Source organism: Mobula birostris, chromosome 32, assembly GCF_030028105.1.
Source record: "Mobula birostris isolate sMobBir1 chromosome 32, sMobBir1.hap1, whole genome shotgun sequence".
In the NCBI taxonomy this organism is placed as follows: Eukaryota; Metazoa; Chordata; class Chondrichthyes; order Myliobatiformes; family Myliobatidae; genus Mobula; species Mobula birostris.
Window position 1 is genome coordinate 548,218 of NC_092401.1, and position 15,589 is coordinate 563,806.

The following is a 15,589-nucleotide window of genomic DNA, read 5'->3' on the forward strand; positions in this document are numbered from 1 at the left end:
TCAACATAAATAGATTGCCCTGACACAAACTGATGAAATCTCTTTCAAGCAAACATAATGCTGAGTAAGTGTTTTTTCAATTTGGGCATATCTTGCTTCTGGAGTAATACTGCCCCTAAGCCTGCTTGAGATGCATCACATGAGATTTTGATGAGTCTCTCAGCATCATAGAATTTCGACACAGGTTCTTTAGTGAGCACTTTCTTGAGATTTTGTCATGCCTTCTCCTGTTCATGATTCCAGCTCCATTCGTTTTTCTTTTCTGTTAGCTGCCTCAATGGAGCAAGCTGTTCCAAAAGATTGGGTATGAATTTTCCCATGTAGTTGACCATTCCCATGAACCTTTGAACATCCTTTTCACATTGTGGTCTTGGCATGTTCTCAATAGCAGAAACCTTCAATGGATCACGACGCACACCCTCATCGCTGATGATATCACCCTCAACGGTAAGTTCAGTCACTCCTAGCTGACATTTGCCTTTATTCAACTTCAGGTTTGCCTTGCGTGTTGCCTCAAAGACTTGTCTGAGTCTGGCATCATGCTCTTGTTTAGATGATCCCCAAACAATAATATCGTCCATGGATGTATCCATGCCCTCAATGTGCTCATACAGCATGTGAATGGTTTTAAGTTACACTTCAGGAGATGATGCAGTTCCATACGGAAGCCGAAGAAAACAGTATCTGGAAAAAGGAGTGTTAAAGGTACACAACTTTGAACTCGGTTCATCTAGAATCCAGAGGATGCATCTAATTTACTAAAGTACTTTGCGTTAGCAAACTGTGACATAATTTCTTCACGAGTAGGTAATGTGAAATGCCCTCTTTTAATGGAGCGATTCAAGTCTCTTGGATCTAAGCAAATCCTCAGTTTTCCATTTTTCTTATCAACAATGACAAGCGAATTGACCCATTGTCAGTTCATCAATTTTTTTATGCCTCCTAGCCATTCCACTCTGTCAAGTTCTGTTTTCAGTTGATGACATAATGCAAAAGGCACTCTTCTACATGGATGTACTACAGGTGGCACTGTGTTGTCAAATTTAATTGTGTGCTCTCTTGGAAGACAACCAAACCCTTTGAACAAGTCCTCATACTCTTTCATCAAGTCACTGTATTCTGACTCTGTGTCACAGTCCAGGACTAATACTCTTTTCACCAAATTCTGTCTCTCACAGGCAGATAAGCCCAGTATTGACTGTACATTCTTTGGCACCACCGCAAATGAAAGTGTGTGCACAATATTTTTGTATGATACTTTTGCCACACATGTTCCTTTAACTGGAATGTCTGCACCTGAATACGCAGTCACTTTTATATTTGTCTGATGTAACTTCGGTCTTGGCTTTAATGCATTGAACTCAGATTCTGCAAGAACATTTACTTGTGCTCCAATATCAAGTTTAAACAGAATACTGTTTTGGTTCACTTGCAATGGAATAGTCCAGTCATTCTTATTTTGTTTTCACAAAGCACATCTATATAAAACTCCTCAAGTTCATTTTCAAGCACTGCATTTACTTTTTTTATTTTCTTTCTACTTCTGCAACAGTGTGAAAGATGATTACTCTTACCACAGTCATTGCACATTTTCCCATACGCTGGACACGGTTTTGGCTGAAGCTGCCGCCCACAGCGATCACATTGCTTTTTTCTCTCAGATGACGTCTTGCTCTCTGTCGGTTTCGTTGTCGTTTTATTATTTTTTCTAATATGTTTGCACTTTTTCACAGCATGTACCTTGCAGCTCTCAATGAGAATCTATTTAGCCTGTGATATCACTGTTTCCAAAGCTTTGCAGAGCATCAAAGCTTTTTCCAATTCTAGGTCTTCTTCTCTTAACAGTCTTTCTCTCAGACCATTATCCAGAATGCTACAAACAATTCTGTCTTTAATGAGAGGGTCTGTCAGTTCTCCAAACTCACATGTTTTACTACGATGTCTCAACTCAGTAACATATTGATCAATAGTTTAATCAGCTCTTTGCTTCTTCGTAAAAAATTTGTACCGCTCATACATCACATTATGCTTCGGTATACAAATTGCTTCGAATTTGTCCCTTATCGCTTTTAAATTTAAATTATCTCCATCTTTAAAAGTAGAATGGTTATATACCTCAATTGCGTCGTCACCTATTACGTGGAGTACAAGCGCAGCTTTCATTCTTCCGGGTTTTTCATCCGCTCTGATCGCCGATAGATACAATTCAAAACGTTGCTTAAATTTTCTCCAGTTCTCAGCTACATTCCCAGACAATTGAAGTGTCGGTGGAGGTTGCAGCCCTTCCATTTGCAAAACTGTTAGCAAACACCAAAACAGTTTGAACTCTTTTTGATTATCTTCGATTCTCCCATCTTAGGAAACGTATTATTCTTCCAGACTGACTTCTGACACCATGTTGTGCTCTTTATATTAATACGTACCATGGGTTTCTAATAACGAACCATATTCTGGAAGAATAGAGCTTTTACTTACAACAGCAACAACCACACTTGTCTTACAGCGCTATGCTTCAAGATCTTTCTATCATTTCTGCGCATGCTCAGAACACTCTCCAATCACGTTCTTACAAGATATCACTACACCTCTCTTGTGATCTGACACCAACCCGGTTTTCCCAATCCCTTTGTACATTGAAGGCCTCCATTACAATTGTGATATTCCCCTTATGCCTTTTCTAGCTCCCTTTGCAATCTCAGCGCCACATCTTGGCTACTATTTGGAGGCCTATATATGATTCCCGTAATGATTATTTTACCCTCACAGCTTCTTAACTCAACTACAAAGATTTAACATTGTCTGACCCTATGTCAGTTCTTTCTAAAGGTGTAATTCCATCTCTTACTAACAGAGCCACACTACCACCTATGCCTTCCTGCCTGTCTGTTCGATACAAAGTATATCCTTTGATGTTTAGCTCCCAACTCTGGTCTTCTTTCAGCCATGACTCAGTGTTGCCCACAACGTTATACTGACCAATCTCTAACTGCGTCAGGTAATTATCAGGAATAGAACTGTACTGCGATCATAGATACCCCATGGGAAATAGATACATGTCAATCATAGATACAACAGAGAAACAGGTCCATGCACTGCAATCCTAGAAACACCGGGGACAGCGCTGCATCACTATCATAGATATATCAGGGACAGAGCTGCACTACAATTATAGATACACCAAGGAAACAAGTGCACCATAATCATAAACCAAGGTCAGAGCTTCAACACTATCATAGATACACCAGGGAAAACACTACACCACTATCGTAGATAAACCAGGGTAATTTCGCCGCTCTTTCCTTCACCATTCCCCATTTCTATTTCCCTCTCTCAACTTACCTCCTTACCTGCCCATCACCTCATTCTGCTGCTCCTCTCCCTTTCCTTTCTTCCATGTTCTTCTGTCCTCTCCTATCAGATTCCTCCTTCTGCAGCCCTTTATCTTTTTCACCAATTAACTTCCCATCTCTTTGTTTCAACCCTTCCCCCTCTCCCGGTCTCACCTGTCACCTACCACCTCATACTACCTCCTGCTCTCTCCCCACCTTCTTATCACTGACTTCTCCCCTTCCTTTCCAGTCTGGGTGAGTGTCTTAGCCCGAAATATTGACTGTTTACTCTTTTCCATAGATACTTCTTGGCCTGCTGTGTTCCTTCAGCATTCTGTGTTGCTCTTTCGCTACATGTTTTTCCCTTATTATAGTGCTGAGATGAGATTATATTTTGACATTTTCTGATATACAGTGGCTAAAAAGTTCTATTCAAAAAGTTCAAAGGAACATCTAACAAGCCTGATGCATTTTGGAAACAAATCCTGTGGACTGATGAAGTTAAAATAGAACTTTTTTCTGGAAGCAAATATCACACCATCTGTAAAAAAGCCAAAGATGAAAAGAGGATGGCTTCTACAACAGGATAATGAACCTAAACATACCTCAAAATCCACAATGGACTACTTCAAGAGGCGCAAGCTGAAGGTTTTGCCATGGCCCTCACAGTCCCCCGACCTAAACATCATCGAAAATCTGTGGATAGACCTGAATAGAGCGGTGCATGCAAGACGGCCCAAGAATCTCACAGAACTAAAAGTCTTTTGCAAGGAAGAATGGGCAAAAATCCCCCAAACAAGAATTGAAAGACTCTTAGCTGGCTACAAAAAGCATTTACAAGCTGTGATACTTGCCAAAGGGGGTGTTACTAAGTACTGTCATGCAGGGTGCCCAAACTTTTGCTTCAGGCCCTTTTCCTTTCTTGTTATTTTGAGACTGTAAAAGATGGAAATAAAAAAGTTTTCTTGCTTAAAATATTAAAGAAATGTGTTATCTTTAACTTTATGCCTTTTGGAAATCAGTTCATCTTTTACTCATTTAGCTATTCACAGTAACAGAAATGTTGACGGGGGTGCCCAAACTTTTGCATACCACTGTATATTGTTTAATTGCTCTTTACATTCCAGGTTCGTGTGGAGTTTCCTTACAATGAGAATTTGTGCAGCAATGCAAAACCAACAAAGAGCTATTTTAATCGAGTCAGTATTCCTAGACAATCATCCACTGTGGTCTCTTACGTTATAATTCCACTGACAATCGGAGAAATACAGATCGAAGTCAAAGCCATAGTGCTGCATTTTATTGTGACTGATGCAGTGAGAAAGCCTCTCCGAGTGGTGGTAAGTTCAATATAATTCGACTTCCAAGACATCAAAATATAAGTGATTGTAAAATGGTAATCAGATATCTGAAACAGAACTGAACTGCATATGAAGAGCTTTAAATTTTCAGAATCCGGATTTTAAAAATATGAACATTTGATGGTATTCCTTGGATCATATTTTTGGGAAATTGGCGAGTGGTAATTGGACAGAGGGACAAATCGGCAGTTGCCAAGGGTCCTGTTTGACTTACTGACATTGCCAGTTTTTACCTCCAACCAATGGGAATGAAGGAGTGCGGATGTAGTTCCAAGAGTGGATAATGAGGAAGCTGAAGGAAATAGTGTACCCACCGCCCTCTCTCTATGTAGTAAGTAGGTTTAATAAGTTCAAAGTCAAATGTAAAATTTATTATTAGAGTATATTCATGTCACCACATACATCCCAGAGATTCTTTCTCCTGCGGGCATACTCAGCAAATCTATAAAACAGTAACTGTAAACAGGTTCAGTGAAAGAGCAAGAGCATAGAAGATAACAAACTGTGCAAATGCAAGTATAAATAAATAGCAAAAAATAACGAGAACATGAGATAACAAGATAAAGAATCCTTAAAGTGAGATCATTGGCTGTAGGAACATCTCAATAGCTAGGTGTAGTTAGTCCTTTTTGTTTAAGAGCCTGATGATTCAGGGGTAGTAACTGTTCTTGAACCTGGTGGTGTGAGTCCTGAGGCTCTTGTACCTTCTACCTGATGGCAGCAGTGAGAAAAGAGCATGGGCGGTGAGGATTTCCCTGATGATGGATGCTGCTTTCCTATGACAACATTTCATGTTAAGAGGGTTAGGAAGTTAGGAGGACTCTACCCATGATGTATTGGGCTGCATCCAGTACCTTTTATAGGATTTTTCATTCAAAGACATTGGTGTTCCCATACCAGGCTGTGATGCAGCTAATCAATACATTTTCCATCACACATCTATAGATGTTTGTCAAAGATTTTGATGTCATGCAGAATCTCCACAGACTCAGAATGAAATAGAGGCATAGCTGTGCTTTCTTTGCAATTATATTTATATGAAGATTTCAGAACAGGACCTATGAGATAGTAACACACAGGAATTTAAAGTTACTGACCCCCTCCCCCTCTGATCCTCCAATGAGGACTGGCACAAGGACCACTGGTTTACCTCTCCTGAAGTCTTCAATCAGTCCCTTGGTCTTGCTGACATTGAGTGAGAGGTTGTTGTTATGGCACCACTCAGCCACATTTTCAATCTCCCTCCTGTATGCTTATGCATCACCACCTTTGATGTGGTCCACAACAGCAAACTTCAATATGACGTTGGAGCTGTAATTAGCTACACAGATAATAAGACCATAAAACCATAAGACTTAGGAGCAGAGTTAGGCCCATCAGCCTACTGAGTTTGCTCCCCCATTCCATCATGATCCGGGATCCCACTCATCCACATATGCCTGCCTTCTCACCATGTCCTTTGATGTCCTGACTGAGCAGGAAACAATCAACTTCTGCCTTAAATATACGCATGGACTTAGCCTCCACCACAGACTGTGGCAGAGCATTCCACAGATTTTCTAATCTCTGGCTAATTCCTCCTTACCTCTGTTCTAAAGGGTCCCCCCTCAATTTTGAGGCTGTGCCCTCTAGTTCTGGATACATCCACTATAGGAAACATCCTCTCCACATCCACCCTACCAAGTCCTTTCAACAATCGGTAGGTTTCAATGAGATTCCCCCCATATTCTTCTAAATTCCAGTGAGTACAGGCCCAAAGCCGCCAAATGTTCCTAATATGTTAACCCCTTTGTTCCCAGACTCATCTTTGTGAACCTCCTCTGGACTCTCTTCAATGACTACACATCCTTTCTGAGATATGGGGCCCAAAACTGTTGATAATATTCCAAATGTGGCCTGACCAAAGTCTTACAAAGCCTCAGCATTACCTCCTTGCTTTTATATTCTTTCCCCTTGGAATAAATGCCAAAATTGCATTTGCCTTTTTTACCACAAACTCAAGCTGTAAATTAAACTTCTGGGAGTTTTGCATAAGGGCTTTTAAGTCCTTCTGCACCTCTGATGCTTGAACCTCTCCATTTAGATAATAATCCAAGTGTTGTTCCTTTTACTAAAGTGCAGTATCATACATTTTCCAACACTGTATACCATCTGCCACTTTTTAGTCCCTTCTTCCAATTTGTCTAAGTCCTGCTGCAACTGCATTGCTTCCTTTGCACTACCTACCCCTCCATCTATCTTCGTATCATCCGCAAACTCTGCCACAAAGCAATCAATTCCATTATCTAAATCACTGACAAACATTGTGATAAGTAGCGGTCCCAATACTGACCCCTGAGGAACACCACTAGTCACTGGCAGCCATCCAGAAAAGGCTCCTTTATTCTTACTTGCTACTTCCTGCCTATCAGCCATTCCTCTACCCATGCCAGTATCTTTCCTGTAATGCCATAGGATTTTATCTTGTTAAGCAGCCTCACATGTGGCACCTTAACAAATGCCTTCTGAAAATCCATAGTATAAAGCGAGTAGAGCAGGAGGCTAAACACACTTCCCTGTGGTTCACCTGTGATGGTGGAGATATTTTTGCCAATCCGAACTGACTCTGCAATTCCTCCGCAGGTGAGGAAATCCAGAATCCAATTGCACAAGGGGGTATTGAGGCCTAGGTCAAGTTTACTAATTAGGATGATGATAGATGTTGAAAACCCTTCATTAAAGGTAATAGTGAGCATTAAACTTTCAGAGTGTGTGCTTTCTTTCTGTAGCCAGAAGGAGTAAAGGTTGATCTGCCAGTGGATACTTACATTTTGGAACCCAAAGGTAAGATTCCACCACGTTGTTAACCACATAACATGCAGTTGTCAGCAACAACATCTTCTGTTTAACTTGTGTCTTAAATATGTCTTACAAGGTTATTACCAATCATATTCAGCACCGACAGACCAAGATAATATTAGGGCAAACAATCAAGAATTTACTGATAAAGAAACTACAGTCAATCACCACCCATCTAAACTCCTGTTTTCCACATTATTCCAGATCTTTTCTACTAACCCTTTCTCTGCATCTTAAATCCCGTCTCCCTTTACCTTCTCCTCATTTTCATGAAAGGTTAGCAATCTTGGACTGTATGCGTCGGTTATGTGAAAAAAAAAGCACAATAGCCTCTCTTCCACCTCAGGTGATTGAAGAAGTTTGATATGGTCCCCTATCTGCACAAGACCTTCTACAGGGGCATCATTGAGGGCATCTTGGCTGGGTGTATCACTGCCTGGGACAGGAACTGCACCAACCTTGATTGCTGGGTACTGCAGTGAGTGGGATGGACAGCCCAGTGCATCTGTGGATGTGAACTTCATTCAACTGAGGACATTTACAGCAGCAACTGCGTAAAGAAGTCCTGGAAAATCACTGGGGCCACCAGTCACCCTGACCGTAAACTGTTTCAGCTGCTTCTGTCTGACAAACGGTACCACAGTATTAAAGCCAGGACCTACAGGCTACGGGACAGCTTCTTTCTACAAGCTATTAGACTTACAATTTCACATGTCTGTACATTGCAACTGAGTCATAACAAAAGCTTTTTACTCCCTCACGTTGTGGGATGGATGTAAGATTTTGAAAAAATGCAATATCCTCAATTCAATACCTAATGCATTGTCTATTTTTCTCTCCACATTAAGGAGGAAGCATCTGTGGGCAGCCACAAGTGTTTCCACACATTCTGGAACCAGCATAGCATGCTCAAAATGTTTGTCAGAACACAGAGCACAAATAAATACAGAACATACCAAGCAACAACCTATAACAACAAAACAAGACCGAGACTGTGACTCCTCGTTCTGGACTTCCCCAACATCGGGAACAGTCTTCCTGCACATAGCCTGTCCAATCCCTTTAGGATTTTATACGTTTCAATAAGACCCCCCCTCAATCTTTTGAAGATGTATCAATTGACACTTTAAGTACTTAAATGATCTTGTCTATATGATAGAAAATTCTAAAAATTCATCACTTGGAGATGTAAAGATAACTGATTTGAAGATTTTTATTACAAATTATAGGTAATATTGGCAAAGTCGGTATTTATTGCTCTTCAGAAGAATTGGTAAGTCACCTTGAGCTGCTCCAGTTCGTGATGAAGACACCACCAAGGATTGTTAGCCTCAGTTTAGTGCCTGTGATAATGCAAGCACATCTATTCATTTCAAATTAGGATGGTATGCGAGTTGGGGGTGATATGGCAGTATTTTGAGAATATATTATGAATAAGTAAATATAGTCTTCTTTTAAATTAGGTGAAATGCAAGTGTTTAATATTTCCTTCCAAGTCCCAAAAAATATGGTTCCAGATACACCGCCCGTAACGGAGATCAGTGTTCAGGGTAAGTTATTTATGATGAGAGACTCAGTCTTGTCAGTACTGGAGAGACAAACATATTTCTAAGTCTTATCTGATTTGTGGATGTTGGAGCATTCTGAGTTGCATAACTTTGCAAACTTAAACATAAGAGTAGCATTCCAATGAGAGACTGATAAATCAAGAGGAAGTTTACAAAACTCCACAGGTACAAATTGTTGCCCATCAAAATGAAATGATGCAGATGTTGGCATTTTTGGAGAGCTATTCTCCATCTTCCTCTGGGCTCCCCTCCCCCTTTCTTTCTCCCTAGGCCTCCAGTCCCATGATCCTCCCCCTTCTCCAACTCTGTATCCCTTTTGCCAATCACTTGTCCAGCTCTTGACTCCATCCCTCCTGTCTTCTCCTATCATTTCGGATCTCCCCCTACCCCTCCCACTTTCAAATCTCTTACTATCTCTTCTTTCACTTAGTCCTGACGAAGGGTCTTGGCCCGGAACGTCGACTGTACTTCTTCCTATTGATGCTGCCTGGCCTGCTGCGTTCACCAGCATTGTGTGTGTGTCGCTTGAATTTCCAGCATCTGCAGATTTTCTCATATTAGCTTCTGTATTTGATTGCTTGATATACATGAAGATTGGTGTATAAACCATAGATTGGTTGTATGTACATGAAGTGACTCTAGGCACAGGAGTGTCTGTACATAAGATGAATCTGGCAGGAAATGATAAAGTAGTGGTGATTGGGGGTTGGAGAGGTGATTTAGCGGTAGCAGTGCCAATCAGCCTTACTGCTTGGAGAAGGGAACTGTTTTTGAGTCTAATCATCCTGGCATGGATGTATATAGCCTCTTCTCAGATTGGAATGTGACAAACAGCCCATGAGCAGAGTGAGTGGAATTCTTCATGATACTGTGGGCCTTGCAGGCAAGCAGCAAATTGTCATGAGATGATAAATTGCAGGCTGACGTATAAAATTTCCTGATGTATATTATAGGAATGTGCTTCCAGAAAATATTCAGTACTTGTGAAGAGTGATTGGTTTGATTTGTACTTCCCTTCGAATGCTACTCATTGATACTTTAATTGGTTCACCATCAAACATTTAGACCGCATGGAGTAAAAGGCAATAACTTTCGGAGAATTGCTGCATGGAAAGTTTCGGGTACCAGTTCATGAAAGTGACAATGCATGTTGATTAATTTGTTTAAAAGGCATTTGATATCATTGACCTCATAGGCCAAAGCATTGAGTATCAGAAATGTCAAAAGGTTGGGTAAACTGCGCTTAAAGCAATTACTGAAGCACAGGTACGGTCACCACATGACAGAATAGAGAAAAGGCACAAGAGGTTACCTGGAATGGAGGCCTGTAGTGAGTAGACATGAAGGGTTTATTCTCACTGGAGGCTGAGAGGTTAAGCATAGATTACAGAGATAAACATAGAACGTTGTTCCCATGGTAAGGTAGTCTAGAGGGCACCAGTTTAAGATGGGAGAAGAGAAATTAAAAGAGATGTGAGGAGTAAATTTTCAACTCACAAAGTGGGGAATATTTGGAGCAAGGTAACAGAGGAAAAATTGGAGGGAGATTAAGTGACATCTGGATAGGTATATGCATAGGAAAAGCTCAGTGGAATAGGGGCTGAATGCAAGCAAATAGAATTAGCATATTTGGGCAGCATGATCAGTACAAACAGAGTGGGGCCCAATATCCTGCTCGATGTCTGTTGTATGATTCAATAGAATTGAATATGTAGGTTCAAGAATTTTCTCTCCACTCCATTGTGAAAACCCAACTTGTTGAAAGGTACTAACAAAATCTACAAGATGTTTTGATCACTGTCTAATGTAAGAGTTCTTTCAACACATCCTTGTTTCAGCTGGCAGATTTGATGCACTTTTGCAATACTGGAATTTTATTTATATTTGTTTTTATTTTGAGATACAGCGTGGAGCAGGGTCTTCTGGGGCAATGAGCTGCATCGCCCAGTAACCCACCTACTTTTAACCCCAGCCTAACCACAGGGCAACTTACAATCACCAATTAACTTACTAACTAGTATGTCTTTGAACTGTGGGAGGAAACCTGAGCACCCGGAGGAAACCCATGCTATCATGGGGAGAACACACAAACAGCTTACAGATGGTGCTGGAATTGAACTCTGAACTTCGATGCCCCAAGCTGTAGTGGCATTAGGCAAACCTCTACGCTACACTACAGCTGTTAATTTCACTGAGAAGCTAACAAGTTTCTGGAATCATTCACAAATGTTTGAAATTATTATAATTAAATTAATTACAATGAATTACATTATCAGAACAATGTAGTGACCAGAGCTGTACTCAGATCTTCAGCTTTGGCCTGGCTAAAGTTTCAGTGTGATCTTCCTGATGTGCTCTATGTCCTGACCATTTCTATTTCTCTTCAAATTTGCATTCGGTTCTCTGTTCTTTTTGATATGCAAGTTCTGTTTTCCCATTAGCATTCCTAAATATTTCAGAAAGTAAGGAAAGAAATCGCAGTTTGATCATGCAGAAGCTTTTTGGAGTGTGTAACCAGAGGACGCTGTGTGGAGGGCCAAGAGGTCCTTTATATTACAGCAGTTTTTGGGACCCATAACCCAATGTTATTGTAAAGAGGTTTATCTACTTGTCATGCAAATACTTTGCAGTGATAAAAATGTTGCATGAATAGGTTTCTTGATTTATAGCTTATTCCACAGGGTTCTTGCAAAGGTCTTCATGAAGGCAATAACCAAAAACCAGACTGCAAATTATTGAGTTGTATGTATTTAAATAGGAGTTGATTTTTCTTTGTTATAAGTTTATTTTGTTCTACTTCAGGACACAACATCACCCAAAATGATGCTAGATTAGAGATTCAGTGAGAATCTTCAGTGTGGCATCGACTGGGGAACCTGCTCAAGAACAGTCACAACACAGACATGATAATTTAAATGACCTTCTGTGCTTTAAGTTTGCTACAGTGCAACCAGAGATTTTAACAAGTGTAATCCCAAAGAACACCCCGTACCTGTTTTAAAACAAAACATGAATTTTTTATCCTTCAGTAGGAAAAGGCTTCTCAAAGATCCATTCAGCACATGCAAAATGCTGGAGGAACTCAGCAGGCCAGGCAGCATCTATGGAAAAGAGTACAGTTGATGTTTTGGGCCGTTTTCGGCAGGACTCAAAGATCCATTTATGTTTATTTTGTTTCCCACATTTTACAAAATATATTCTCTGTGGAATGACAGTATTATCATACAAATGGAGATTATTGGTCTATTGCATATGTACTGTTAGAGCAATCCAATTAACACCACTCTCCTCATTTTCCCCCATGGCCTCTATTGTTTTGCCATTCAGCTGTCTAAGGAGTTCTTTCTTGAATGCTTTTGACCAACGCCTTTTTCATTACACTCCACTGCATAAAGCATAAGTGACTTCCAAGTTGTTGAATTGTTTACCAAGAAAATAAAAGGAATTAGATTACTATCGTAAATGCATGAATTTGCTTTTGAGATTTGATAATATTCCAGTTAAATCTGGCCATTTATGGGTAAGATGATTTTCCTCAATATATTCATAGATTTATCTTCTAAATGGTACAGGAGAACTTTTAACAGAGGCTATTGAAAATACAATCGAGGCACTGAACCTGAATAAACTAATCAAGGTTCCATATGGATGTGGTGAACAGAACATGGCGACTATGACACCATTGATAATTTCTGTAGTATACCTAGACAAGACCAACCAGTGGATGAAGCTGGGAGTGGACAGGAGAGAAACTGCACTCAAAAATATTCAAACAGGTACAAAGCAGATCTTATTTTCTACATTGCATAATGTGAAAAGTATTTTTTTAAAGAAATAGTATGTAAATCGTTTGAGAGTTTAAGTATGACCACAAATGTTGATTTCAAGGTTCATAGTGGAGTTTACGTTATGTACTACAACAACAATCTTGAATAGGGATGTTGATGAGACTTAGAATCAGCCATGGTCCCATATGGCAGAATGACCACAAAGGAGTAGCCAATAAGAAAGATTCAGTAAGCTTTGGAAAGGATCCAAGGAAGAACAACAAAATTGGATCAAAATTGCCTTAGTGACAGGAGGCAAAACAGCCTGTTGCCAGTAGGATTTCAGAGCTTAGGGTACCAGTACCTTGAGTTTCAGTACCTTGCTTTCGTAAAATGGATTTTGTTTAATTGCACCATCAGTTAATTGGGGCAGCCGCTTATTTGGAACAACTATTAAAGAACAAAAAAAATCAAGAACATAGCTGGGATTCCCTTTACTTATTTGGGACAGTATGCTGCTTAAATGGGACATGAGACCTTTGCTGCCCATTTTCTAACTAGTGCAGTCATGTGCACTTGTGCAGCCATTAGTCAGCTCCAACGTACTAACAGCCAACAGTTTTTAAATAGCATCAGTGTGTGTTTGTATTTAAAAACAGTAATTTTAGTCACTGATAGTTAGTAAGAAATAAGCAGTTAGATAAATCAGTGATGAGAGTCCTTGCTGAGGATGATTTGGATCCAAATGCAGGAGTGTCCAAAGCAAGGTTCGAGACATGGTATAAAACTGGATCAAGAACTGAGTGTAAAATAAATGCTAGATGATAACACTAGTAAAGCTTACGACTGAGCACCAAACTTTGGTTCGGCTGCTCTTTAAATACTCAATTCTTGTTGCCCAAAACATGATTACCAATTAGCAGGACTGTCCTGAACCCATAAAGGGGCCATGCCAGCTATCTATTGGAGAGTTAGAATGTCTAAATCCTGGAAGCTAGTGTGGTTGGTATCTTCTTGTAACAGGACCTCCCTCCTCTACAGCCGACTCCTGAAGGCACTGGCTGCTTGGAGAGATGGTGATGATAGTTGTGGATGAGAGCTGGATACAAAATGTCACTTTCAGACTCTGAATCCTTACTAGTCTACGACGTATTGCCAAACACCCCAAACAGTACATACTGTATGTCCAAAAGTCTCCTCACGGAGAAGATCCCTTCCCCATTGATAATCCCGGGTGCAGTGGGGCTGATGGTGGAGGGACTAAGAAGCTGGTGCAGACAGGGTTTAATTTAGAGATATGGAAGGTAGGATTGATCTTTTGGGTCTTGGGGAGCTGCAAGGTGTAAGCCACCATATTTACTTTCCTCAGGACTTTGAAGAGTCCAACGAACTTAGGCGACAACTTTCTAAATTCCACCTAGAGAAACAAATCATGATGAATACCCAGACCTGTTGGCCAGGCTGTAAGGTGGGTCCCCGACTTCTCCTTCGGTTCACCTTGGTCTCTCTCCCTTCTGGGTAGAGGACAGCAAAAATGTTCTTGCCCTAATCCATTTTTGCTTGCAGCATTGAATGAGATCTTTGGCCACAGGGACCCCAACCTTGGCCTCCTGTTCCAGAAAGAGAGGTAGTGGATAACTAAACTGGCACTCGAACTGTGACATCCTGTGTACCAAATGCTGTAAGGTGTTGTAGGCAACTTCTGCCCACATCAAATCATTGCATCACTCATCGAGTCTTTCAGGCATCTTAGGGTACGTTCTAAATCTTGGTTGGTTCGTTCCATTTGGCCATTGGACTGAGGGCGAAACCCAGTGGAAAGGCTTGCTATTCCCCTCTCAGTTTATAGAAAGCCCTCCAGAAATATGATGTGAATTGTGGACCATGATCCGAGATAATGTCTATGGGGAATCCTGAAGACCTGGTCCAGGGAAATTTTGGCTGTCCCCACCACAGATGGTAGCTTCTTCAAGGCAATGAACTTGCAGGCTTTAGAAAACCAAAAGACAATTAATATGATGACCATCTACGCCTTGGATGGTGGAAGACCATTACAAGGTCCATGGAGACATATACCCATAGTATTTCTGGAACAAGAAGTGAAGAGGTTCTTGTGGCCGAGTACGGGGTTCCTTGTTCCAGGTGCACACCTCACATGCCTGCACATACTGCTGGACCCCTTTTGTCATTCAGGACTATCAGTACCTCCTCTTGACAAACTCGAGGGTCCAGGCAATCTTTGAGTGAGCAGTCATCCTTGATGAATGTCCCCATTGGAGTACCTGGGACCAGATGGAACTTGGGACAAACAGCCAACCCAGAGGACTTTTCTTAGGAATCCCCCCTTGCGCTTGGGCCTTGCGAACAAGAGCGTTCATTCCCCAACAAATTGGCGCTATAACCCTGGTTTGGAGCAAAATAGTGGTAGGCTGCTGCTCTTCATCTGGTTCGTCACATTGACCGGACAAGCCATCTGGCTTCTGGTTCTTTGACTCTGGTCGATAGTTCAGGATGAAATCAAAGTGGTTAAAGAACAAAGACCACTTGGCTTGCCTGGAATTCAGTCTCTGGGCCTCCGGAATATAAGCCAGGTTCTTGTGGTCAGTGCAAATGATAAAACAGTTCTTGGCTCCCTCTGAGCCAGTGATGCCATTCCTCCAAAACTAATCTAACCGCAAGAAGCTTCCAATTCCTGACATCATAGTTCCTCTCTGCCGGGGATAGCT

At 41.0% G+C, this 15,589-nt stretch overlaps 1 protein-coding gene across 1 annotated transcript in view; it reads left to right on the forward strand.

Moving 5' to 3' along the window:
• Window positions 1-15,589, forward strand: part of LOC140191057 (venom factor-like) — a 174,128-nt gene that overhangs the window by 98,791 nt on the left and 59,748 nt on the right. Inside the window, exons 21-24 of the mRNA XM_072248132.1 lie at window positions 4,457-4,669; window positions 7,459-7,513; window positions 8,992-9,078; window positions 12,669-12,872. Of these exons, the coding sequence (XP_072104233.1) occupies window positions 4,457-4,669; window positions 7,459-7,513; window positions 8,992-9,078; window positions 12,669-12,872 (559 nt within the window). The remainder of the gene's footprint in view (window positions 1-4,456; window positions 4,670-7,458; window positions 7,514-8,991; window positions 9,079-12,668; window positions 12,873-15,589) is intronic.